The sequence below is a fragment of the Apostichopus japonicus genome, chromosome 2, assembly GCF_037975245.1.
Source record: "Apostichopus japonicus isolate 1M-3 chromosome 2, ASM3797524v1, whole genome shotgun sequence".
Classification (NCBI taxonomy): Eukaryota; Metazoa; Echinodermata; class Holothuroidea; order Aspidochirotida; family Stichopodidae; genus Apostichopus; species Apostichopus japonicus.
Window position 1 is genome coordinate 11,894,683 of NC_092562.1, and position 26,122 is coordinate 11,920,804.

The 26,122-nt window shown below is 44.9% G+C and overlaps 1 protein-coding gene across 11 annotated transcripts in view; it reads left to right on the forward strand.

Annotated features, from left to right (window-relative positions):
- LOC139978210 (uncharacterized) overlaps window positions 1-26,122 on the forward strand; it is a 264,286-nt gene that overhangs the window by 76,480 nt on the left and 161,684 nt on the right. For all 11 annotated transcript variants that reach the window (XR_011796925.1, XM_071988242.1, XM_071988196.1 and 8 more), the window contains exons 11-12: window positions 4,647-4,898; window positions 22,192-22,401. Coding sequence is in view for 10 of the 11 variants with exons in the window: in XM_071988242.1 (XP_071844343.1) it covers window positions 4,647-4,898; window positions 22,192-22,401 (462 nt within the window). In the remaining variant the exon portion in view is untranslated. The remainder of the gene's footprint in view (window positions 1-4,646; window positions 4,899-22,191; window positions 22,402-26,122) is intronic.

Sequence of the window (26,122 nt, forward strand, 5' to 3'; positions counted from 1 at the left end):
CACAATTAGGAATTACCGCTCTGCAATAGCGTCTGTTCACAACGGATTTTCGGATGGCTCCTCAGTAGGAACCAACCTGGTCCTCCACCAGGTCTTAATGGGCATGTTACACAGGCGCCCACCAAGGCGCTACCTGGCCCCATCATGGGCTCTCCATGAGGTCTTGACGACCCTCGCGGGCTCTTCGTATGAGCCACTACTATGAGGGAGTACGCGCTGTGAATTCCCCAAACCTTACCTGGTTTGTGAATTAACGAGCGACGTTCTCACCTCATATAACATCCCGGCCCGCCTCCCCACGATGGGGGACCTCGCGGACAGAACCATACAACCACGTCGGATACCCTCGATTTTTCGAGGGATTCGTGGGGGTCCCACCGACGACCCACTCAGGACCCACCTGTCACCCACCACAGCCCACCAGGGGCTCTTCAGGTGAGAATTAATTTTTGGATGTATCCTCGGGGTTTCCGCCCCTTGGTCGGTCCTCTCCCCCTTCTCTGTCCAGTGCCGCACCAGTGCGGCCTGGAAATTACGGAAGGGAGATGGCCACGCTCACATACAGACAATTGCCAGATGCTAGAGCGAGGTTAATATGGTAATGCATAGGTTATATGAGGTGAGAAACGTCGCTTGTTATTTCACAAACCAGGTAAGGTTTGGGGAATTAACAAATGCTAAAACTTTCCGAAACTTTGCCTATGGACCCCCCACCAGGGCTTTGAAATACTCTCCAGAGAAATTTAATTCCTCTCTCTCACTAATATAGTTTTTGCTCAACTTGCTATGAGAGAACAAGAAATGCCTAAAAGTTCTGCAGCTTGGGGGCTTACCGCCTTCCCCCCCCCCCAGTCCCCTACTATAGGGCTCAGTGATACATTCCATAGAAGTTTAGAGTATTATAAATACTATTTCTGACTTGTAATGCTTCAGCAGCAGGGGACTCCCGCACCCCTCCCCCCCCCCATATATTCCCAGCCAATTACAGTGTGCAAAGTGCATTTTTGTTTTTTACCTTTTGCAACATTCATGAGCCAGTCACTGAAGTCTGTTTCAAAAGCTATTCTCTATTGAAATCATTCTACACCTCCATTGAAAAGTGGTGAATGTATGCTCCTGCCTGTTTGTAGCATGGTTCTTTTGAGTAATCAAATAGCAGGAAATTGATTGTTGTTCCATTGGCTGACTGCTCTAAATTGTCAGTGATGTACAAGTATGCAGACACTTTAGAGGTACTTTGGGTACAGCAACAAGGTTTGACCATATCAACAGCTTTTAAATAAGTACCCATTGCATGATTTTTGATTCCTTGCGAGAGGTAAAAGTAATCTATGTGGTGTGTATGCGTGTGTATGTATGTGACACCTGCTTGTACTTTAATGCCCAAGTTTTATGGTAAATTATTTTCATACTTTTGTGTTATTAAGTACAAGAAACCTTTTCTTGTCTGTGAAGTTCAAAGGTCATTTTGAGGTCAACATAGGTCAACCTGAAAACTTTGTAAACATGAACTCAAAAAGTACTTTGTTGAACTGCATACATGGTATGTAGATCCAGCTTGGTGAGTACAAGAACCCTATTTTAATTAGAAGAGGTCAAACATCATTTGCGATCAACAGTTGTATATTGTCTTTAACCCTTATAAACATTTTTTTTAGTTTTTTTTTAGTTTTATAAACATGCTAACCTCAAAATGAACAGTGTAATTGATCTGTGAGTTCTGGATGCTATAATTTATCTTTGGTGAACATAATTTGGTCCATTTAGTTCAGTTTAGTGTTGTTAAGGGGCTTCAACAATACATGAAGTCATCCAGGAAATAAAATCTGCTTCAAAGATAATCTTGTGTTTGGTGATTAATGTACTCAAGTGGCACACACTGTGGTCAACAGGTTATCTCAAATGGTCTCAATATTGGTTCAAGGGGTCAACAGGTTATCTAATGATATAATAATAATCATCATTTTACATTGCCACAGCAACCACATATGTGGGAGAAACCAGCAAGGGCTTATGGATTACAACTTGCACGTCGGGTGGCATCTAATTCAACATTTAAATCAATTTCTAATCTTTTAAATTTAGAAAGTTGTTTCAGATGGGGAAAACCTAAGGCCTCAAAACTTTAAAACTTCAAGCATGTCGTTCAAAGATATAGCTTGTTGTTGTTGTAGCTGTTTTAGACAGATCTCATGACAGCTAGGTATCTCTATGCCAGATAAGTGATTTTGGTTGGGTTTCAGTTTTCAGTTCGGACATTACTAATTCTTGATTTAAGAAATGTAATAATGTACATAGTGCCCATGGAATGAGGCAGGTCTCAAATTTAATTTAACATCCTGGTTTGGTTGTCCGACTGAGGACTAGCTTATTTACAGTAAGTGTTCAATACTTCACATAAAACTTGGATAATCCCTATTCCTAAAAATAAAACTAGCCCTAAAAACAACTTACAGAAATTGGTGATTCCCTTATTTCTTGTCCCATCAGAGGGAAATCTCGGTCTCCACGTGGTAAGCTTAAAACTAATTAACAATATTACGCTAAAACATCTCCAGATTCAGGGGGGCTGACTTAACAAGGTTTTATAAATATAGAGGGGTTAGATTGTCATTGGCTGTACCCACCTGCAACTCATGGAGGCTGCATGCATCTGCTCTACACTATTTTTGGGGGATAATATTTCAGACTTTTAGGCATCAGTGGCAGGTAGAACTAAGGGAATGCTCAATTTTACAATTAACGATTAAGTCCCAAAGTCCCATGACTAGTTAGCTAAAAGGAGTATGGCATTTCCATAACACTAACATTAGAGTGAAAGTATGATATGATTAATGTTAGAGGCATTGAAGACATGTCCCAAACCACGTGCGGCCATCTGAAAAAGTTAACTTTCTGTTGCTTGCTGTGACGTTTCTTTTGTGTCGCTACAAAATGCAGACAGTAATGAAACGTGATACCTTGTTATCTTTAGCTGGACCTGAGATGTCCAATGCTGTATCATTTATACACTATGCTGTGGGTATTTTCTGGGATCGATGGTGGTGTCTAACAATTCTGTTACACCCCAGTCGAAACTAGGTCACATTACTGACATTAGACGTTTCTTTTTGCGTGATTCTTCACCCTCTTTAAAGAAGGAGTGCCAGATTTTACACCTACTTTTCCACCACTTACTGTTGGTAAAGACTCTATTAATATCCCCTCAACTGTTAGAAACCTTGGTGCATATTTTGACCAGACCATGTCACTTGAAAATCACGTTACTAATCTCTGTCGTTCTGCAAATTGGCAACTGAGGAAAATCAGTTTGATGAGGAATTACCTCGATACTAAGACTTGCGAGATACTGGTTCATGCGTTTGTGACATCAAAGCTTGATTTTCTAAATTCACTTTTATTCGGCCTTCCTGATTCGACCATCAAGAAACTCCAAAAGATCTAAAACACCGCTGCCCGTATTGTGAAAAGGAAAGAAGAAAATGCCGAACCCCCCCCTTCTGAAGGAACTTCATTGGCTCCCTATCAGCTACAGAATCCAGTATAAAATACTTCTTCTCACCTTCTGTGCTCATCATCTTGAACGGCCTGTGTACCTGTCACAATTTCTCTTGCCATATACTCCAACTCACACACTTCGTTCCTCCAACAAACTGTAATTTAACTCCAAACCACTTCACTTCTTCTTTTGTAAATTAATTTATATTCTTTGTAAAGCACTTTGAGCAGTGACTGTTGTTTACTGATTTGGCGCTATATAAGTCTCATTTATTATTATTATTATTGCCTGCACAGCCACTTTTCATGTACAACCAAACCCCTAATCAAACACATCCATTGGATATAACTAACTGTTGAATGTGTATTGTGCATCTGAGGTGAAGTAAGATGTAAGCTAAATCTTTAATGTGTCTATTATTGCATATTCTTGGATAATGAAGGTATTTAATAATTCAATTTTTTTTGGGTGAAAGTGGTATTTAGTAGTGTACTCAGCACCTAAAAGAACTTATGGGTATGTTGTGGACACTGATGTCTGTACACTGTAAGTCAACACACAGCATTCATGTACTGTACATTAGAGTCAACATCATGGCTTCAAATTACCAGTCTACTCTTATGGTTAATGCAATATGCTGACCTCAGATGACCGACCAAAGAAATCCTTGAATGTTGATTTACATTTTCATCATCACATTCTAACTTCACTGGTGTCTTGCACACTCACACACTACAGTGCATTACACAGCATGCAGAATTGGAGTCAATATGGAGTCAAATTACCAGTTTATTGCAACTCAGTTCATGAAAAGGACTCTACTCCTAGGGCCCATTGCATGTTGGCATTAATTATTAAACGACCTTTATCATTCAATGTTGAACACTTTTTCATCACCACATATTCAGAGATGAATATGTGTTTCAGCCAATCTAATCTGTCAATAACTAGTCCGCCCATCTGTCTCATTTACAAATGTCCTCTTCTGTCTTGATCAGTTTGTCTCTGAAGAAGTTTAGGAAAATCAGGTCATCATGATATTTTACTATTTATTGTTTTCTGCTTTGTCTCTTCATATGCTCTTGTTTTGACTACACTGAGTTTCTTCATCTCCAGGAATGGTTTATTTTCCTTCTTCCATACCTAGACAACACTCCACCAATTATCTCTGGTTGCCCATCAAACATTGTGTTTGGGGCTGTTTCACAAGATGATGACTCGGTACCAATCTCCTGGACTGAACCCACTGCGACTGATGATATCTCTGAACCAGAATTATTCTTGAGAACTAGACGACCTGGAGATCAATTTAGTATTGGTTCAACAACTGTTATCTACTACGTCCGTGATGCAGCAGGCAACATAGCCGGGTGTAGCTTTCAAGTGTCTGTGGTTCAAAGTGAGTACAGTACTGATTTCGCTTAACTCCTGTTAAAATTCGTTGAAAGAAAAATAATCGGATTTCTACGTTTTTTTAATCGAAATTCCCCGATTTTTATCGAAATTCCCCGAATTTTAACGATTGGTTATCTCAGTCATTTCCTTCGTGGAATTTTCAACGATGCGTTGAAATTCTTTTTTAAACGAAATAGAAGGTCAAAATGTGGTTACGCGAATCGTCGGAAAACGCGTAACTTCGTTTATCAGTATCAATTAGACTTTGGTACAGTCGTTTGAAAGAGCGAATATTTACAAGAGCATTCTCAGGCTTGTATGAGTAGTGATGCACATAAATTCATGTAGCTAAACTGGCGGGGGACGTTTTCTTACTGTGAACCCCAAACACAGTGACATAAGTCTTAACTTGGCCAGGTCTAATAGAGGGCTGCAGTACAAGCTATGTACCACGAGGCACCCTTCCAGATAAGTTGAAGTTCTGTTTAACCATTTAAATAACAATGAATGGACATATAAACTTGGTTTACTTGCAGATTACTAAAAATAGTTATTTTTAAGAGATGTAAATTTGGTTTTTATGAGAGTTGAAGTATGAAACTTTGTTTCCGAGCGAAAACATGTTACTTGAAGCAAAATAAAGATGCCCCGCCCATTCTGCGAGGACGCTTCCATTTTTCAAAAAGGCGTTTTCTCTTTTTATTTTTTCTATTTTGTTTACATTTTAAACATGAAAATTATTCAAAAATATGTAAAATATGTAAAGAACTTAGTAATGTACTGCAAACTATCTATAAAAAACAGAAAAACGATGTTTTAGGCATGAATAATGTGTTCAATATAACTAAAGTAGTAGGTCAATAGTCATGAGCTCATGACTGTCGTCAATTCGTTTTCTCAGTTTATATTTGCGACATATCACCCGTGTACATCGATCAATGGCATGGTGAAATCCCGTGTGAAAATATATTAACCCCAAAAGACGCAAATGGTCGTTCCAGAAAGTACCGTTCTAACATTAACAACACATGGCCAGTTTGCTCTCTCAGGTCCGCACGTGTACATCCATTTTTTTCACACATGGTATTATGCTGTGCATGCATTGCGGGCGGGATTGCGGCAAACATAAATGGAAATGAATGAATACGAAAAACTTACGATATTCTTCACAAATATTGATGCTTAGATAAGTGCTTCCTCACAATCAACGAGCCGCCCTAAAATTCGCTCCGCTTACGTTAAAACTTCTATATATATAACACATTGAAAAACCCGAGTTTTTACACACATAATTCCCACTGACATTGGTCACAGAACATAAGTAGGTCATTGACATTCGAACTTGGCAACTTGCCCAAGTTCATCGCATCATGGGAACGACACAACACATTGAACATGATGTTAAATTCTCCCGCCATCTGGACGCCGAGTGTAAATTTTAGTGTAATAGGCAAATTATGAATGGTACTGCGCAGCGTGGTTAAATCTTAACATATTGCGACACAAATTTTAGGAAGCTGTTGTTGAAGTTACTTTCATATCAAATGTAAGGTACTGTATCATGTATGTGACACAAGAGAAAGAAAATGAAATCAGAGGCTGCTAAAACCAGTTTGAACTTGATTTTTACAACCCATCGCAGAACACGTGCGTGCGTAATTTGTTTTCTTAACATGACTTTTAATGAGTAAGTAGGAAAGGTGGGTAAGTTTGCTAATTTAGGCGAGTTTTTGTTTAAAATCTTGTGATAGACAAATATATTGTTTTTTTTTTCTTCAAAAGTTACGATGTTGCCGAAGGCGGAGTTATATAAATTCAGTGATCTGAACTTCTGAAGACCATGAATACTGATCATGTGTGTTAGACAATTATTATTACACGAAAGGTTCGCAATATTATTGGGCCTAATTAGTAATTAACATACACTGATCGTTGTCTTGCTGCCTGAATTGCTACCTGCTGGAAAAGAAAACCTTAATTATTGTACTCATAACGTCCTATTTTGATTAAAAGTCGAGTGACGGTCGAGGTCGAGTCGAGTCGAAAAAGCCGCAATCGGGAAACGGCGTTTAAACGTTTAACCGACCGGCAGGCGATACGGTGAAACGGTTAGCGAAATATCTGTTAGGTCACACCCTTATTTAAACACACCCAAAAAAAAACGACCTTATTCAATGAAAATATACTGAAAGCCATATCGCAAAAACACAAAATCGCTTATAACTCGAAAACGGAAGGAGACATCGACTTTTGTCGGCTGTATAGGGATTTCCTAAACCGAATTTTGATGCGCTCTATCCACCTGTGTCATTTATGAGCTTCTCTGACGTAAGCTGCAGTACGTAATTTCTCTATACCAGTTCCGCGAAATTTATTTACGCAGTAAACATCGTTCATTATGTTTTCTTTCACAACGAATATTCAAAGTTGTGCTCCACACGCTTCACAGATATTGTTTTATGTCGTTCATTTTCAATTCTACTTTAAAATTACATTTTCGAACGATGCATTGCATGCCTTATCAAACATTCCTGATTAGTAAAACTAGAGAAGGATATTCAAATATATATTATTTTCATTTGATATGATTTTATGAGTTGTTCCACTTGAAAAACGATGATAAAACCGAAAAACAAAACATTTACTTCTCATGTGACGCATACCGGAATGAGACTCATAAAAACTCCCCCTTCTCATTAAATTAAATTTACATGCCGTCAGGCCAGTTGAAAGCCGTCAGGCCAGTTGGAAGCCCTCCCCAGTAATGTTTGATCAACTCTTCCCAATATACAATACTCAAATAAGCAATGAAAATATATTCATTTCCACAGAAATCTACCCAACGTGGGCCCCAAGTCACTGCTTTATTTTCTTAGTAGTCATGGAAACAATTGTTTGCAACTCTCTTGCTGGCCAGGTGTTTTCAAGTTTTATTAATAGCACGACTTCTGATTGGTTCATTCAAGATAAACTTTCTATCCCTGATGGATTGTTCTACTTATATATATATGAATGAATATTTGGGTTTCAATTAACTTAGTAACAGGTAACATCCATTCCATTACGAACAGTAGGGGGGTAAAATAATGTTTGCTTCTAGAGGCAGCCAGCCAAAGGTTCTGCAGTGCTAAACCCCCACGAAGATAAAATACTATGCTCATTAACATATGGTAGGCGTGAATTTGACAAAGCCAGGTTTATGATTGGACTAAGCCTCTCAAGAAAGTTTGGTGGTGGGGATATCCAGGGTAGGGAATGCACATGTAAGCAGCATACTATAGGTGGCCCAGACCCAGGCTGCGACCTTAATTACCAGGGCAGTCCATCTGCATTCGCGGGCAACTTACAGTAACGGGTTAGGGGGAAAATAACAGTTTTTTTTTTGTTTTTTTTTGCGTGCATTGAAGCCGGGGGAGGTTTTTTGGTCGGAATGCAGAAAAGTTTGAGAGTGCGGTTCTGTAGTAAACGGTACTGTAGTACGTCAAGTAACACAGGAATTTATTGGGAATAAAGATCTCTTTGATATCCAGCTACGAAAGTACTGTTTCATTGTTGATATTTTTTTCCTTGTTTTTCTGACACTGCGTTCCTTGGTGAGTTAACTTAAACTTATCCTAGTTAAATACTAGCCTATAACAGTCGTAGAATGTGCTTGTTACGATCGACCAAGACTAGTTTTTATTATCCTAGCCAAATCATTTTTTCAAACACCTAGTACAGAACTAACTCTGTCTTATATACAATGAAACTTTTGCAACGTAATATTCCTCGGTAACTTCTGGTATAGTCTGAAAACGGCTGTAGTTACACTAAGGATTCAACGCAAGTCACAACCTTGATATGTCTAGAATTGCCTTGGCGGTTTTTGATCGCGATAACTTTCGTGGAAATTTCGTTGAAACTTTGTTGACAACCGTGCCCGCAGTAGTCTAAATCTTGTCAACGAAATTATTCGTTTTTAATCGATTTTCAACGATTTTCAACTTTTGTTATCGATCGTTGATTTTTTTTTCAACGGGAGTTAAGCGAAATCGGTACTGTATGTAATACTATTGAAGAGAGGGGAACTTTTGAATATGCAGAACTTGGTACTTCTCCTTCATGTTGACAATTAATTGCTCATACCATGCTAAGGGGGTATCACAATTGACCAATTGCTGGACACCCTCTTGACCCATGTCCATTAGTATTATACCGCAGTTTGTAGAAATACAACAAACTTCAAAGAACTTTGCAAAGTTATAAGGTTTTGAGAAAATTATCCTGAAAAGTATTATTGGAATGCGGTTATATCCTTCTCTCCAAAAATATTACTGATACACTGACCTTGTGCAAAACCTTTATGTAAAGTACCATTTAAATGCAGATATTTGAATATGTTGACAATAATATGGATAAACCATTAAATATACTTTGCTAGTGTTTTTACCAATTGAAGGTAATTAAGTGGGCAGTCTACAAATTAGATCCAATCATCAACATTTCATTGCTGGGACATTTGTTATAATGGTGTAATACAGATACAAACTGGAAAGTTATATTCACAGCGCGTACTCCCTCACCTCATATAACCTATGCATTACCGTATGAACCTCGCTCTAGCATCTGGCAATTTGTCTGTATGTGAGTGTGGCCATCTCCCTTCCGTAATTGCCAGCCTTTTGCGCAAGTATCGCTCTCTTATTGCTCTTACTAAATCCTAAGATTTCAATTACTTCGTCTAAATATTAGCGTTGTTTTAGTAATTCTTTTTCTTCTGTTCAACGTCCTGCACGTTTGAACCGCTTTTTGTCTTTAAAACGTTTCTTCTTTCATGATTTTCGAACGTTTTTTTGGTTTGCCTCGTGAACGTGGTTCACGTAGCGTGGCTAGGCCCACACTTTAGTGTAGCGTTCTCCTAGCGTTTATTTACTTTCACGTACAGCAGTCGTGTACGTGGGCTTACTTGCAGTCAAGTAACTGCTTTGTTTAGTTCTTCATACTGTTTTCGTACAGCAGTCGTGTACGTTTTCCTTTTGCAGTAAAGTAACTGCCTTGTTTATTTTTCATACTGGTTTAAATACGAATTTCTTACTGTTCACGTACAGCAGCCGTGTACGTTTTCATTCTGCAGTAAAGTAACTGTTTCTAATTTAGTTTTCACAGCTTCAAGTCTCGGAGATTTCTAAGCAAAAAAAAAAAAAAAAATTCGGAGATTTCTCAAAAAAAAAAAGAAAAAAGAAAAGATGGAAAACTGCCGTTCTTGTAAGCAATTCCGTCCGTTCAAAGCATGGGACAAGCATGACTTATGCCCAAAGTGTCGCCCATGCGGGAGCAAGCAGACCTGCTCCATTTGCCAGGACTGGACCCAGGAGCGCTGGGATTTGATCGGTACCTGGCTGGCGGATAAAGCCGCAGAGAAAAGAAAGAAGGCGGCTTCCTCAAAGCAGGGGAAAAAGAAGCCGCCGGCGAAGGAACCCCAGGCGGCCATACGAGATGGCATAAGCCCTAAACGTGGGGGAACGGAGGGCGCCATACGAGATGGCTCAAACCCTCCTCAGGAACGGGTATCCATACGAGATGGAGCTAATTCCCGTGCGGCGTCAGCTCAGCCACGGCCGCGACCCCAGGAGGGTCCGTCCACTTCAGGCCACGTGGAGTCCAGAAGCCCCCAAAGACAAGCGGTGGCGGACTTATTTACTTCTACTCCGGGTTCATGGGACTGCAACCGGGGAGATTTCTCGGGGTTCTCCCTGGAGAGTACGGAACGGCGCCGAAGCCGAAGCAGAAGCCGTAGCCGCGGTAGGAGCCGGGAAAGGCACCGGCGACCTCGATGCAGGTCGAGGTCTGGCTCGTCGCCCTCGTCCTCGAGCGGACATTCTTCTGGGCGACACAGGGCCAAGAAACGAAAGAGGAGACAATCCCCAGACTCGGGGCAGGCTCTCCTTTCCCAGGTTAAAGACTTCCTGGGACAATTGTTGCAAAAGCCGAGTCAACAGGACCCGGAACAACAAGGGGCTCCGTCAATTCCACCACAACCGGCGCCACCGCCAGCACCGGTTACGGACGATCACGCCCCTGAGGAGGCCCAGGTAGATCCCTGGGACGACGTCTCCTCCAGAACTGATGACGCGCTGTCAATCGCAGCCAGTGCCCGCCTCCTCAGTGGAGATTCCGAGGCGGAGGATAAAGAACCCTTACGGGGTACAGAAATTTCGGCGGAAGCCTTTGAGAAGGCGACGGCAGTACTCCGCAGAGTTCTCAGCTTCGAGGAAAGGGTGGGTGCGCGTGCCCACGAGGGGCCGGCATCCAAACTCACATTGAACGCGGCCGCCCAAAAGCCTCGAGCCTCCATCCCGGTGGATGTGGAATGTAGGGAGCGGTTCGAGGCGGTGGCACAGGCGAAACGCTGGACAGCCTTCCAGCGATCAGCCCATCGCACTTTCCACGTGGGCGACGAAGACTGGGAAAGCCTTTTCACGCACCCCAAATCCCGCCTCAAGTGAAGGAGAGACTTCGGTCGGCGGGTGCCTTAGACGGCAAAGACAAGTTCAGGGAGAAGGGTGCACAGACCCTAGAATCCTCCCTGTTCGACGTAGATAGGGCCTCCCGCGCAGGGATGAAGTACTCATCAGCCTTATTACTTTTCGCCGAGCTATTGAACAGATCTTTTCAACAGGCCCAGGCATCGGGTATGTCCCGCAAAGATACCGCCGCCATCATTGCCCTCCTTGAACCCGTTTCCAGGATGGTATTAGACCAGTTCGCCCGCGTGTCGGTTAAGGCCACCTTGACACGTCGGGACCTGGTTTTGAACTCAGTGAATTGGTCGTCCAGATCCACGGCGGACGGGTTCCGCAACTTACCGATCCTGGGCAGTGACCTCTTCGGCGGCAAGTTCGACGAGAAACTCCGGGAGGAGGCAGAGAGAATGAAAGCTCTGAGGGAGGCGGACGAATACATGTCCCGCCCGACCTCATCTTCGCGCCCACGTTATGACTCACGACAATGTAGCCGTTTTAAGCAACCAAGATCCAGTTACAGTCAGAGTCGGGGTGCCCTGCGAACGCAGCAACAATCCGCTCCTTCGCGACCCGAACACAGGCCATACCGCCCGCAATACCGCGGAAGCTGCGGGCGCGGTAAACGGCCCTAGGGATGCCCACCCCACCGTAGCGCCCAAGGCCAAGGTGGGGGGGCGACTAAGAGTTTTTTGGGCTCACTGGGAGGAAATCGACCCAGGAGCCTGGGTACTGGACGTGGTAAAAAGGGGCTACGAGATAGAGTTCTCGTCTACCCCACCCCAATATGGCCTCTTCGCAACCACGCCAGTACCCGAGATACAGGAAAAGCGGGCCGCCCTCGAGGACGAGATCAACAGTCTTCTCAAAAAAGGCGCCATTACGCGGGTCACCACCGCAAACGCGGACGGCCCCCTCTTCCGGTCCTTGTTCTTCCTCACGCCGAAGAAGAACGGGACTTGGAGGCCCATCCTGAACCTCAGACCTCTCAACAGGAGGTTCATCCGACCGGAGAGGTTCAGGATGGAGACTCTCACATCAATCCTCCACCTACTGCGCCCAGGGATGTGGGCATCCTCCGTCGATCTAAAGGATGCCTACCTACATATCCCCATCCGACGCGAGGACCAGCGGTTCCTCGCGTTCAGGTACAAGGCCATCGATTACCGCTTAACAGCGCCAGCATTTGGCCTCTCCACAGCACCCAGGGTTTTCACCAGGGTAACAAGGGCGGTCCTGGCTCACCTCCGCCGAAACGGGGTAATGGTGTTCGCCTACCTAGACGATTGGTTAGTACTCGGCAATTCCCAACAAGGGGCTCTCGCCAGTACAAACGCCACCGTGTCCCTCCTGACGAAACTGGGGTTGTTAATCAATGTCGAGAAATCCAACCTCGTGCCCACGCAATTGATCATATACTTAGGGGCCCGTCTCGACCTCACCCGTGGCATGGTCTACCCGACGGCCGAAAGAACGGCGAGCCTAGTGGCCACGGCCAGAAAAATACTAGGCAATCGGAATACCCCAGCGCTCATGTGGCAGCGCCTGTTGGGGAAGATGGCGAGCTTCACAGACCTTCTAGACCTGTGCAGACTCAGAATGAGGCCGCTCCAGCGGCACCTCCTCAAACACTATGTCCCGGATCGGTCGTCGGCGGCAACGCCAATCCCACTTCCAACGGGGCTACGCCCATTTCTCACGTGGTGGGCAGAGTCAGACAGGATCGCGGCAGGGCGACCTTTCCGGAACCCAGCCCCTACAACGTCGATCATGACGGATGCCTCCCTCAGCGGTTGGGGAGCGGTATGGGGCACACACGCAGTCGCCGGCGAATGGGCGGAGCCCGAGAGGGGGTTCTCCATATCAATATTTTAGAGACGGAAGCGGTCCTGAGGGCCGTACGTCACTGGGCAACCCACCTAACAGGCCACACTGTCACGGTCCGGTCGGACAACACCACGACCGTGGCGTATATCAACCGTCAAGGGGGCACTCGATCCCTGGCTCTCCTATGCAGGACATGGGACCTGCTCGTCCTCTGCGACTCCCTTCGGATCGGCCTACGGGCGTCCCACCTAGCAGGGAAAGACAATATACTGGCAGACGCACTGTCCAGGGGGTATCTAGAAAATGGGGAATGGGAGCTCTCCCGAACGTGGTCCGACCACATATTTCACCTGTTCGGCAGGCCGTCCGTCGACATGTTTGCGACGGCCAAGAACGCCAAACTCCCGACGTTCTGCTCCAGATACCACGACCCACAGGCCTGGAAGACCGACGCCCTAGTCATCTCATGGGCGGGCCTCTCCATGTACGCCTTTCCCCCACTGGGATTACTCCGCAGAGTTCTCACGATGCTTCGGGACGTGGAAGCGGACATGCTTTTGATCGCACCTTGCTGGCCCAATCAAGCATGGTTCCCACTCATCATCGAGATGCTGGTGGACCTACCATACAAATTCCCACCGGCCGCCAAGCTCCTCTCCCAACGGAGCGGCCAAATAACCCACCCCGACATCACGAGCCTCCATCTAGCTGCGTGGAAACTCTCCGGCTCTCACTCCAGACAGCGGGGTTTCCACCGGAGGTTGCGGACATTGCAGTGGATGCCCGCCGGCAGTCCACGGTTAAAACATACGATTCTAGACTGCTCCGATACTATGTTTGGGCCGGGGACAACGCTGTTGATCCCGTGGAGGCCTCAGTAGACCAGGTGGCGGCCTTCCTTCTCGAACTCTTCCGAGAAGGGAAGCAAATATATACAATTAGAAATTACCGCTCCGCAATAGCAGCGGTCCACAGCGGATTCTCGGATGACCTCAGTAGGAACCAACCCGGTCCTCCGCCAGGTCTTAAGGGGCATGTTCCACAGACGCCCCCCAGGCGCAGCCTGGCCCCATCATGGGCCCTCCACGAGGTTCTGACGACCCTCGCGGGCTCTCCGTACGAGCTGCTACACAATGCTCCGTTGGACAAGCTAACACACAAAACTCTGTTTCTGATCGCGGCCGCCTCTGCCAGGCGCAGAAGCTGCCTCCACGCGCTCACCCTCCAACGGGGGTTCACGAGGTTTTAACCAGGAGGAGTCACTTTCTCCCAAAGAACCAATCAGTAACCTTTACCCCGAACGAGATCTTCCTACCGGGTCTGTCACAAGCCTCGTCAATCGCGGAAGACAAGCGCCGGTGCCCTGTCCGAGCCCTTAAGCGGTACATAGAGAGGACCAAACAGCTACGTACCTCGGACAGGCTCTTCATTTTACCGAGGTCGCCTTACACCCCGGCCTCAAAGGACACCATTTCACGGTGGATGGCCGACCTAATACGTGCCCACACCCAGCCTGGGGAACCCGTCCGGGCGCATGACGTCCGAGGCCACGCCACGTCCAGGGCGTGGTTCCGGGGGGTTCCCCTGGAAGATATTATGAAGGCGGCGGCTTGGAAGACCCCGTCTTCCTTTGTCGCCTGCTATCTCACAAACACCCCTGCCAGGGAAGGGGATTTTGCCCGAGCGGCCCTAGGTCCGCCGCCCGCGAGATCCTCGACCCACCGCCAGGGCTCCTGTGTCACATATGCATAGGTTATATGAGGTGAGGGAGTACGCGCTGTGAATTCCCCAAACCTTAACCGGTTTGTGAATAACGAGCGACGTACTCACCTCATATAACATCCCGACCCGCCTCCCCACTATGGGGGACCTCGCGGACGGAACCATACAACCATGTCGGATACCCTCCTCGGATACTAGGGGAACTGGCCACACAGATACGACCATGTGACGGCCTTTCCCCCCAGGAATTTTCGAGGAATGCCGTGGGGTCCCGCCGACGACCCGCCGACGACCCGCCGACGACCCGCCGACGACCCACTCTGGACCCACCTGTCACCCACCACAGCCCACCTAGGGCCTCTTCAGGTGAGAATGTTTTTGGTTGTATCCTCGGGGTTTCCGCCCCTTGGTCGGTCCTCTCCCACTTCTCCGTCCGGTGCCGCACCAGTGCGGCCTGGAAATTACGGAAGGGAGATGGCCACACTCACATACAGACAAATTGCCAGATGCTAGAGCGAGGTTAATACGGTAATGCATAGGTTATATGAGGTGAGTACGTCGCTCGTTAATTCACAAACCGGTTAAGGTTTGGGGATTTTACTGCATTTTGTTTTAAGGGAAATAGAAGTTACAGGATACTCCTGTATGGTTATAGGATCTTACTATTGAGAAGCATCATCAATCATATAGAAACCTAACTCTAAAGTCTGCATAAATTACATTTATGAACTAACAGTTGGGAAGCTGTCCCAGGGGTCACTGGAATTAGTTAAGCTTTGGTGACATCACAAATTTTGAATTTGCACTGGTAATCGTTCACTGAGACAGGAGAAATTAATGTGTGTTGTTTTCTGTAAAAACCTCATTCTAAGGTCTATTTAACCTGAGAAATGAGACAAAAAGGTTTCTGACTAATTACCACTAGCAATAAATTTGAACAAAATGACTCACAGGGAAGCCTCTAAATTACAGGATGAATTTTAGGTCATGGCTGCTGAAGCCGTAGCGACTGGTCATGAAATCGACCCTAAAAATGACTTAAGATATTGGGAAAAGCAGTTAGATAATCTCATTCCACACATAGAAACATCCGTTAAATATCACAGTCTGCTTGAAAACGGCCGATTACGATTCATTTTACAAGGCTCTGATGTTCGCAAGAGATGTTGCACTGTCATCTTTGAAATTGTAACAAGTTTAAAGCGTCATATATGCAGCTCTACATTTAACACAGCGTATGCGCTGGAATGCAACAAAGCAGAAGCCAGTGTACATATATTGGGCCATTCTCGGTCATGTGTGACGGAAAAATGGGGAGATTTGCACTTTACCACTAAGTAACTACTTTTAGGTAAAGAAAGTTGGGTTGATTGTAGTACTTAAGTATGCACTAGGGGACTCTTTTCAAAAACCATATAGCTTAGCCAAATTAAGAACATTCATGTGCTGGCAGAGGTCATGTAAAGGTCGGTCACGTGTGTGACGTGAAATGAAACTGGCTTTTTTTCACCAAAAAACATTGGCAAATTCCTCAGTTTTTAACAGGGCTGGACAACCCTAATTTCTCATGTTTCTACCTTAATTTGTTTCCATTCTAACAAGACATTTCACCTCAATATTTCACTTCTTAAAATTAGCATAATACTACATAAGCTAAAAAAATCCGGTCACGTGTGTGACATTGTTGGGTCACGTGTGTGACATTCTGATTTTCAGTCCATAGTATGCAATTTTTGCAGTGCTAATGTCGTAAGCTTTCTAGTCACTTCGCCCAACAACCATTTCGCCCAACTGCCATTTCGCCCAACCAGCCTGGTCATTTCGCCCAACCAGCCTGGTCATTTCGCCCAACCAGCATAGTCATTTTGCCCAACCATCATGGTCATTTCGCCCAACCAGCATGGTCATTTCGCCCAACCGTGTTGGTCATTTCGCCCAACCTTATTTTTACTAATATTCAGTCAGAATAATATTACTTTTTCTTTTCCACTAGTTCAATTTGATTTATTTTGGGTTAGGTTACTTCGGAATAGGTAAATAAAAAGGCCGTGGCTATTCTTATGACTAGTCGTAACAATTATTTATCAACTATTCTTACGACAAAGGCGAATTCAAGCGCAGTAAAGTAAATAAAGCAACTGCGCATGTAGTAGGGGTAACCCTAACCCTAACTTTAACCCTAAACCCCAATCCTAATCCTAACCCTATAAACACTAACCCTAACCAGAAATTATTGTTACTCCTGGTCGTAAAAAATAGTACTCCTGTCATAAAAATAGCAACTGCGCATGCGTAATCGGAAATTATTCCTAGGAACAGTCGTAAGAATAGCCACTTTGAAATAAAAAAGTGACGTCTGCTCGATATCGATCGGAGTCTGAGCAGTTATTTCGGGTATAATGGGAGGATTACACTACTTTAGGCGTTTACGCATACAATGGAAGTTATATTATTGTACAAACACAGGGGAATCGGTCTTCATAAAACCTATCAAACCTAACCCCTAAAACACTGATCCATCCTTCTGACTAACAATTCCCGAACGTTTCCTTATTAAATTGAAGAAAAAAAAATAAAACCCGTCCGTAATATTGAAGTACTATATTTAATCAATGTAACCACTTTATCAATGTAACCACATATGTAATCACATAAGTAGGCCTAATCAATTTAACCACGACTTCAAAGGAGACTACTTCGAAATATTCTCAACATTAGATGGACCAATAATAATTGGTTATCAAATGATGAGCTCTACAACGAAACCAACCAAATATCTTGGTCATCGATAGTCGCACATAGAAGATTGAGATTTTTCGGTCATGTAGCAAGGCTTCAAGAGGACGCTCCAGCAAAGGTTGCTTTAAGAGAAGCACTGAGACATACTGCTAAACCAGTTGGAAGGCCCGTGACTACATTGCTTGGAAAAATAAAATCGCAATTCAAGGATATTAATATTAACAATTTCGAAGAAGCAATAAACATTGCGCAAGATCGTGATACGTGGCGGAGGTTAATCACTGAGCATGTCGGATAGAGGAGACTCAACTTACTACTACTACTCAAGTTTCCTTAACATCACCTAACACACTGATCGATCCTCAAGTTTCCTTAATGTTCGGTTTGTATCCTATAACGTTAACAATTCCTGAACGTTTCCTTTTGAAGTATCATATTTAATCAAGGTTGGGCCAAATGACCAGGCTGGTTGGGCCAAATGACCAGGCTGGTTGGGCGAAATGACCAGGCTGGTTGGGCGAAATGACCTGGCTGGTTGGGCGAAATGGTAAGGTTGGTCGAAATGGCAGTTGGGCGAAATGGTTGTTGGGCGAAGTGTCCTGCTTCCATGTCGTAATAACCACAGAACAGCACTGATGTTGATATTCCATAGGAATTACTTTAAAACAGTTTTACTGCCATGATTTGGAGGGTCACATGTGTGACATTCTGCATTTTCATGGATAAATGTCACACATGTGACGTCGGTCACGTGTGTGACAAGATTAGAGGCTATTAATTAATCGTAGGAATAATTATTTGAGTGTATATTTTGCATAACTAACAGTCTGTGCCAAGAACGGTTGCATCAGTGTGGACATCATGAGGCACATTAGTTACTTTTTATGAAAACTTTTGCGTTATTTTGGTCACGTGTGTGACATCAAAATTATGCTAATTAGCACCCATTATTAACAAAGAATTGAAGATCAGGAACCTCTGCTTTAGGAATGAAATAAATGGACCCATGTATAACTGCCTCCATGTGATAGTTGATAACTGAATTATTATTTCTAGATACTTATGCAGAAAAAAGAAATATACAGTTAAAAACTACAAATTTTGGCTAAAACTTACAATAATGCAAATTTATGCAAATTAGTATGATATGGTTGTAATTTTAATGAAAAAAATATGAAACAGAAAACTTGAGGAATCCCTTTAAAACAAAAAGTGTAACATTTGGTCCTGATGAACACTTTAGTTTTTTCATGCCCGTTTCATTTTCCAGATGTTACGAGGGCCCATTGTAGCCTAACGCTAGTCACTGCTAGTGAGGAACCTAATGTTATAATATAGAAAGTATTTGAAATGGCCTACGTGACAAATCAATATTTTAGAAATTAGGTTGGGTTACCGTGTTAGAATGTAATTTATGTAATGAGCAATACACGATTGTTCTGGTATATTCCTTATGATTGCACGCTGGTCTCTGTTGCCGTCGGTTACACATGAAGTCCCGTTGTATACGCTGTGCAAGCATCTTCGTGGATTCTCTGGAATTTTCGCGAGATATGCATAGGACTTCCGGAAACGGGGAAACTGGGTCGGATTGTTACTCAGGTGTATCAAGAAAGATCTAGATGATTCTTGACATGGCGAATCGTATAAAAACCCGCCCAGATCGGAAAGTTTCTCAGTTTCTGAACGAATACAAGCGACGACACATATTATACCGTTCTACTATATATCGTCAGTGCTCAACTGCCAGTAGTTTCTGAGGGATTGAGGTATCGATACCAAGATTGTTTCTACACTTCCATTCAGAAGTTTGAAGAGGACTTTGCTGTTAAGCTTCAGTTTTCCAGTCGTTATTTCGGAGAAGGTGAAGAATTTTCGTCTCCGTTGAGGAAGTTCGTTACGCCAGGAGTTGGTGGCTATAAAGCTGATTTTGGACAGACTCTGGTAATATTTAGTCGGCGAGAAGTTTGACTTGTGCTTCACTCGATTGTGGCTGGAAGTCTGTCTTGGAGCATTGCCGGAAAGAAGGTGACTGCTATTTCTGGGATCGCGAGAAACTTCGTCGAGGACCAGTGAATTTTGCGGTACAACGGACCGAGAATCATCATCATCAAGGTCGTGGCCGCTGAGGGATATCGCCGTTGGAAGAGACCAGAGTGTTTTAAAGTGTATCCTATCTTGTTAAGTTTGTAAGTAATTTACTATATATTTGTATTTACCACTTGTTGTTGTTGGTTCAAACTCCATTGTTCAATATAGTTTACGTTCTCATTCAAATTCTCTAGACTCGTCAATTTGTCTGTGTTCCTTACGAAAACGAACTCAGGCTTGTGTCTCGTTAAGAATTAATTATCGAGACCTCTCGCATTCCAATGTAACACAGAGAATGGCCCTAGTGATCAGTTTTAGCAGATTTAAAAAGTTAAAATTGGCTTTTGCTTAGAAAATTCCATACCACAAATGAGAATATCTATCAAATTTCAGTTTGCTAGAAATTGGCCCATCACAATTCAGTCCACATGGCAGCAAAGTTTGCGAGTGATGTTACACAACCATCATTGAAATTGTAGCAAAGTTAGCATCATATCCATCATTACATTCAACATGATTCCCCTGTCGTAGAGATAAGTGTAAGCACTACATAGCAGACGATGTACAAATACCTAGTTTGGTTGCAATTGCCCACTTCAAAGATGGTGTGTGTTGGGTGGGGGAATCTCTGACAAGTGATGTGCTTGGTATACTACATCACACCCCTTATAAAAACTTGAGCGTGCAATGCAAAGATTCGGGTGTGGTTACCATCGGGAATAATTTCCTTGCATGTGCTTAGCGTTATACTAGTAACATTGCACTGCAGATTCCTTAGCATTCCATGAGAGATGGATTCAAACTATAGTGATAGGAACAATACTCCCCCCCCCCTCCCTCCCACAGGAGGTATCTGCTTGATGTATAACTTGCATGGTGATGGATAAGTATGTGCAACTGCATATCTCTAAAAACTTTCTAGCAAGAGACAGTGTGCATTTCAAGGTACAGAGGAGCAGAAGTCAAGCATGTTTGTCTTCTAAGAGCGCTCAATATATAGTAGTCTTGTGGACATGTGGTATGAAGTACAAGATCCAGTTTCTAACACCTACAGTATGACAAACAAAGAATCGAATAGAAAACCCCTTGTAAGGGAACTTCTCTTTTATTGGAGGAAATATCTTTTACCTGAAAGACTGATTGCCCAAAAAATAAAGAGTTATATCTGTCATAACATTAGCGAAGAGTTTAAACAATACTGAGTACCAAGCTGTTCATGCAATATATGAACACACTATACTTTTTCATAGCTGCTCATTAGGAAACCTCAATTTTAAACTGGTATGTAACGCCATGGAGGTAAAAACAGACAATATTACATGCTACCATAAGAAATCTTTCAAAACATTACAAAAGCAACACGACAGATACAGTGTAGGGACACATTTCCTACAAATGAAAGTTAAAAGGTGAAACAAAATTGAATTTGAAAGAATTGGATGACTATTACTTCCTTTAACTTTGTGAAAGGCCAAAGCAAAGGCCTCATTTCATGCTCAATAAACAAACACTTTGCATTGTACCACTGTTCTCAGCAAGCACAACAAGATGTGTATGAGGTGTCAGCAAATATGTAACAAGAAAATTCAGGGTGAAGTAACAGTGTAACAACATGTGCAATAGCAAAACTTTGACAATTTCTTGACTTGTGTTTTGGCAAGGACGAGCAAATTGACATTACTTGGAAAAAATTGTATATGAAATAACACTTTACTTTAGACTCTTGAAATGGAAATGACTTGATTAGAACTCTGGTGAAAAGCATAAGCAAATTTTTCCCTACCCTCTTTCCTTAATCCTCTACTTGTCCCTCTACAGTTTTATCTCCTATACCATAGGCGTAGGAGTCGGTGGGGGGGGGGGGGCTGCAGCCCTCCCAACCAAAATTGTTGGTGAAAATTCGGGCAATATGCTGATAATTTTTCGGGCACCTACTGAAAGAAGAAAAATTTGCAGTGTGTTTTCGATTTTTTGTGTGAAAATTCGGGCAATATGATGAGAATTTTTCGGGCACCTACTGAAAGAAGAGTAATTTGCAATGTGTGTTTCAATAGTTAAAGTGATATTGTTATTATCGTTATTATTGTAACGACTTCCCAATAATTAAAACCAATATGGAAGGGTAATAACACGGAAAATATAACCAAAATTTTTCTCCTGTTCATGGCGTTCACACTGCTCATTAACCTGTCTGTAGTCTGTGTGTGTATTTGTCTGTTATGTTACTGTTACTTGTCATTTAGCCTCTGAAGAAGATCCTGCTAGGTTCAAAACGTCAGGCCAACTTACTTTTATGCACAGTTTTAACTAAAGTGATTTTGTAAAGGGAGTCTTTTTATTTGTGGATCATAATTAATGCCTATATCATTCAAAAAGACAAAGAAGTTTCCTGTGCCTAATTTCCATTTGTTTTAACAGTAATTTTACAGTGTCCTGGAACCATCATGGTTGATGCTGGAAATTCAGTCTCTTTTAACAACCCCACATGTTTACAGACCACCAATATGAACGTGTCATCATCAAGTTGTGTACCAGCAGATGGAAGCACTATTTCATCAGACACTCAGGTGTCCTGTTTTTGTGACAATTATACAAATGTTCAGTGTTCTTTTCAGGTGTTTGTAACTGGTAAGTCATAACTTTATTTATGAAGCTATGCTTCTTAATTTCACCATTAATTGTAATAATAAACTTGGAATTCACAGCGCGTACTCCCTCACCTCATATAACCTATGCATTACCGTATTAACCTCGCTCTAGCATCTGGCAATTTGTCTGTATGTGAGTGTGGCCATCTCCCTTCCGTAATTGCCAGCCTTTTGCGCAAGTATCGCTCTCTTATTGCTCTCACTAAATCCTAAGATTTCAATTACTTCGTCGAAATATTATCGTTGTTTTTGTAATTCTTTTTCATCTGTTCAACGTCCTGCACGTTTGAACTGCTTTTTGTCTTTAAACCGTTTTTTCTTTCGTGATTTTCGAACGTTTTTTTGGTTTGCCTCGTGAACGTGGTTCACGTAGCGTGGCTAGGCCCGCACTTTAGTGTAGCGTTCTCCTAGCGTTTATTTACTTTCACGTACAGCAGTCGTGTACGTGGTCTTACTTTGCAGTCAAGTAACTGCTTTGTTTAGTTCTTCATACTGTTTTCGTACAGCAGTCGTGTACGTTATCCTTTCGCAGTAAAGTAACTGCCTTGTTTATTTCTTCGTACTGGTCTAGATACGAATTTCATTTGGTTCCGTGCTGTTTCTATTTTAGTTTTCACAGCTTCAAGTCTCGGAGATTTTTCAAAAAAAAAAAAAAAAAATCGGAGATTTCTCAAAAAAAAAAAATTCAATTTTTTTTTTTCGGGATTTTTCAGAGGATGGAAAACTGCCGTTCTTGCAAGCAGTTCCGTCCGTTCAAAGCATGGGACAAACACGATTTGTGCCCAAAGTGTCGCCCATGCGGGAGCAAGCAGACCTGCTCCATTTGCCAGGACTGGACCCAGGAGCGCTGGGATTTGATCGGTACCTGGCTGTCAGATAAAGCCGCAGAGAAAAGAAAGAAGGCGGCTTCCTCAAAGCAGGGGAAAAAGAAGCCGCCGGCGAAGGAACCCCAGGCGGCCATACAAGATGGCATAAGCCCTAAACATGGGGGAACGGAGGGCGCCATACGAGATGGCTCAAACCCTCCTCAGGAACGGGTATCCATACGAGATGGAGCTAATTCCCGTGCGGCGTCAGCTCAGCCACGGCCGCGACCCAGGAGGGTCCGTCCACATCAGGCCACGTGGAGTCCAGAAGCCCCCCGAAGACAAGCGGTGGCGGACTTATTTACTTCTAATCCGGGGTCATGGGACCGCAACCAGAGAGCTTCCTCGGGGTTCTCCCCGGAGAGTACGGAACGGCGCCAAAGCCGAAGCAGAAGCCGTACCCACAGCCGTAGCCGCGGTAGGAGCCGGGAAAGACACCGGCGACCTCGACGCAGGTCGAGGTCTGGCTTGTCGCCCTCGTCCTCGAGTGGACATTCTTCTGGGCGACACAGGGCCAAGAAACCAAAGAGGAGACAATCCCCAGACTCGGGGCAGGCTCTCCTTTCCCAGGTTAAAGACCTCCTGGGACAATTGTTGCAAAAGCCGAGTCAACAGGACCCGGAACAACAAGGGGCTCCGTCCATTCCACCACAACCGGCGCCACCGCCAGCACCGGTTACGGACGATCACGCCCCTGAGGAGGCCCAGGTAGATCCCTGGGACGACGTCTCCTCCAGAACTGATGACGCGCTGTCAATCGCAGCTAGTGCCCGCCTCCTCAGTGGAGATTCCGAGGCGGAGGATGAAGAACCCTTACGGGGTACAGAAATTTAAGCGAAGCCTTTGAGAAGGCGACGGCAGTACTCCGCAGAGTCCTTGGCTTCGAGGAAAGGGTGGATGCGCATGCCCACGATGGGCCGGCATCCAAACTCACATTGAACACGGCCGCCCAAAAGCCTCGAGCCTCCATCCCGGTGGATGTGGAATGTAGAGAGCGGTTCGAGGCGGTGGCACAGGCGAAACGCTGGACAGCCTTCCAGCGATCAGCCCATCGCACTTTCCACGTGGGCGACGAAGACTGGGAAAGTCTTTTCACGCCACCCCAAATCCCGCCTCAAGTGAAGGAGAGACTTCGGTCGGCGGGTGCCTTAGACGGCAAAGACAAGTTCAGGGAGAAGGGTGCACAGACCCCAGAATCCTCCCTGTTCGACGTAGACAGGGCCTCCCGCGCAGGGATGAAGTACTCATCAGCCTTATTACTTTTCCCCGAGCTATTGAACAGATCTTTTCAACAGGCCCAGGCATCGGGTATCTCCCGCAAAGATACCGCCGCCATCATTGCCCTCCTGGGACCCGTTTCCAGGAAGGTATTAGACCAGTTCGCCCGCGTCTCGGTTAAGGCCACCTTGACACGTCGGGACCTGGTTTTGAACTCCCTGAATTGGTCGTCCAGATCCACGGCGGACGGGTTCCGCAACTTACCGATCCTGGGCAGTGACCTCTTCGGCGGCAAGTTCGATGAGAAACTCCAGGAGGAGGCAGAGAGAATGAAATCTCTGAGGAAGGCGGACGAACACATGTCCCGCTCGACCTCATCCTCGCGCCCACGTTATGACTCACGACAAGGTAGCTGCTTTAAGCAACCAAGATCCAGCTACAGTCAGAGTCGGGGCGCCCCGCGAACACAGCAACAATCTGCTCCTTTGCGGCCCGAACACAGGCCGTACCGCCCGCAATACCGCGGAAGCCGCGGGCACGGTAAACGGCCCTAGGGATGCCCACCCCACCTAGCGCCCAAGGCCAAGGTGGGGGGGGCGACTAAGAGTTTTTTGGGCTCACTGGGAGGAAATCGACCCAGGAGCCTGGGTACTGGACGTGGTAAAAAGGGGCTACGAGATAGAGTTCTCGTCTACCCCACCCCAATATGGCCTCTTAGCAACCACGTCAGTACCCGAGATACGGGAAAAGCGGGCCGCCCTCGAGAACGAGATCAACAGTCTTCTCAAAAAAGGCTCCATTACGCGGGTCACCACCGCAAACGCGGACGGCCCCCTCTTCCGGTCCTCGTTCTTCCTCACGCCGAAGAACGGGACTTGGAGGCCCATCCTGAACCTCAGACCTCTCATCAGGAGGTCCATCCGACCGGAGAGGTTCAGGATGGAGACTCTCACATCAATTCTCCACCTACTGTGCCCAGGGATGTGGGCATCCTCGGTCGATCTAAAGGATGCCTACCTACATATTCCCATCCGACGCCAGGACCAGCGGTTCCTCGCGTTCAGGTACAAGGCCATAGATTACCGCTTCACAGCGCTACCATTTGGCCTCTCCACAGCACCCAGAGTTTTCACCAGGGTAACGAGGGCGGTCCTGGCTCACCTCCGTCGAAACGGGGTAATGGTGTTCGCCTACCTAGACGATTGGTTAGTACTCGGCAACTCCCAACAAGGGGCTCTCGCCAGTACAAACGCCACCGTCTCCCTCCTGACGAAACTGGGCTGGTTAATCAACGTCGAGAAATCCAGCCTTGTGCCCGCTCAATCGATGATATACTTAGGGGCCCGTCTCGACCTCGCCCGCGGCATGGTCTACCCGACGGCCGAAAGAACGGCGAGCCTAGTGGCCACGGCCAGAAAAATACTAGGCAATCGGAATACCCCAGCGCTCACGTGGCAGCGCCTGTTGGGGAAGATGGCGAGCTTCACAGACCTTCTAGACCTGTGCAGACTCAGAATGAGGCCGCTCCAGCGGCACCTCCTCAAACACTATGCCCCGGATCGGTCGTCGGCGGCAACGCCAATCCCACTTCCAACGGGGCTACGCCCGTTTCTCACG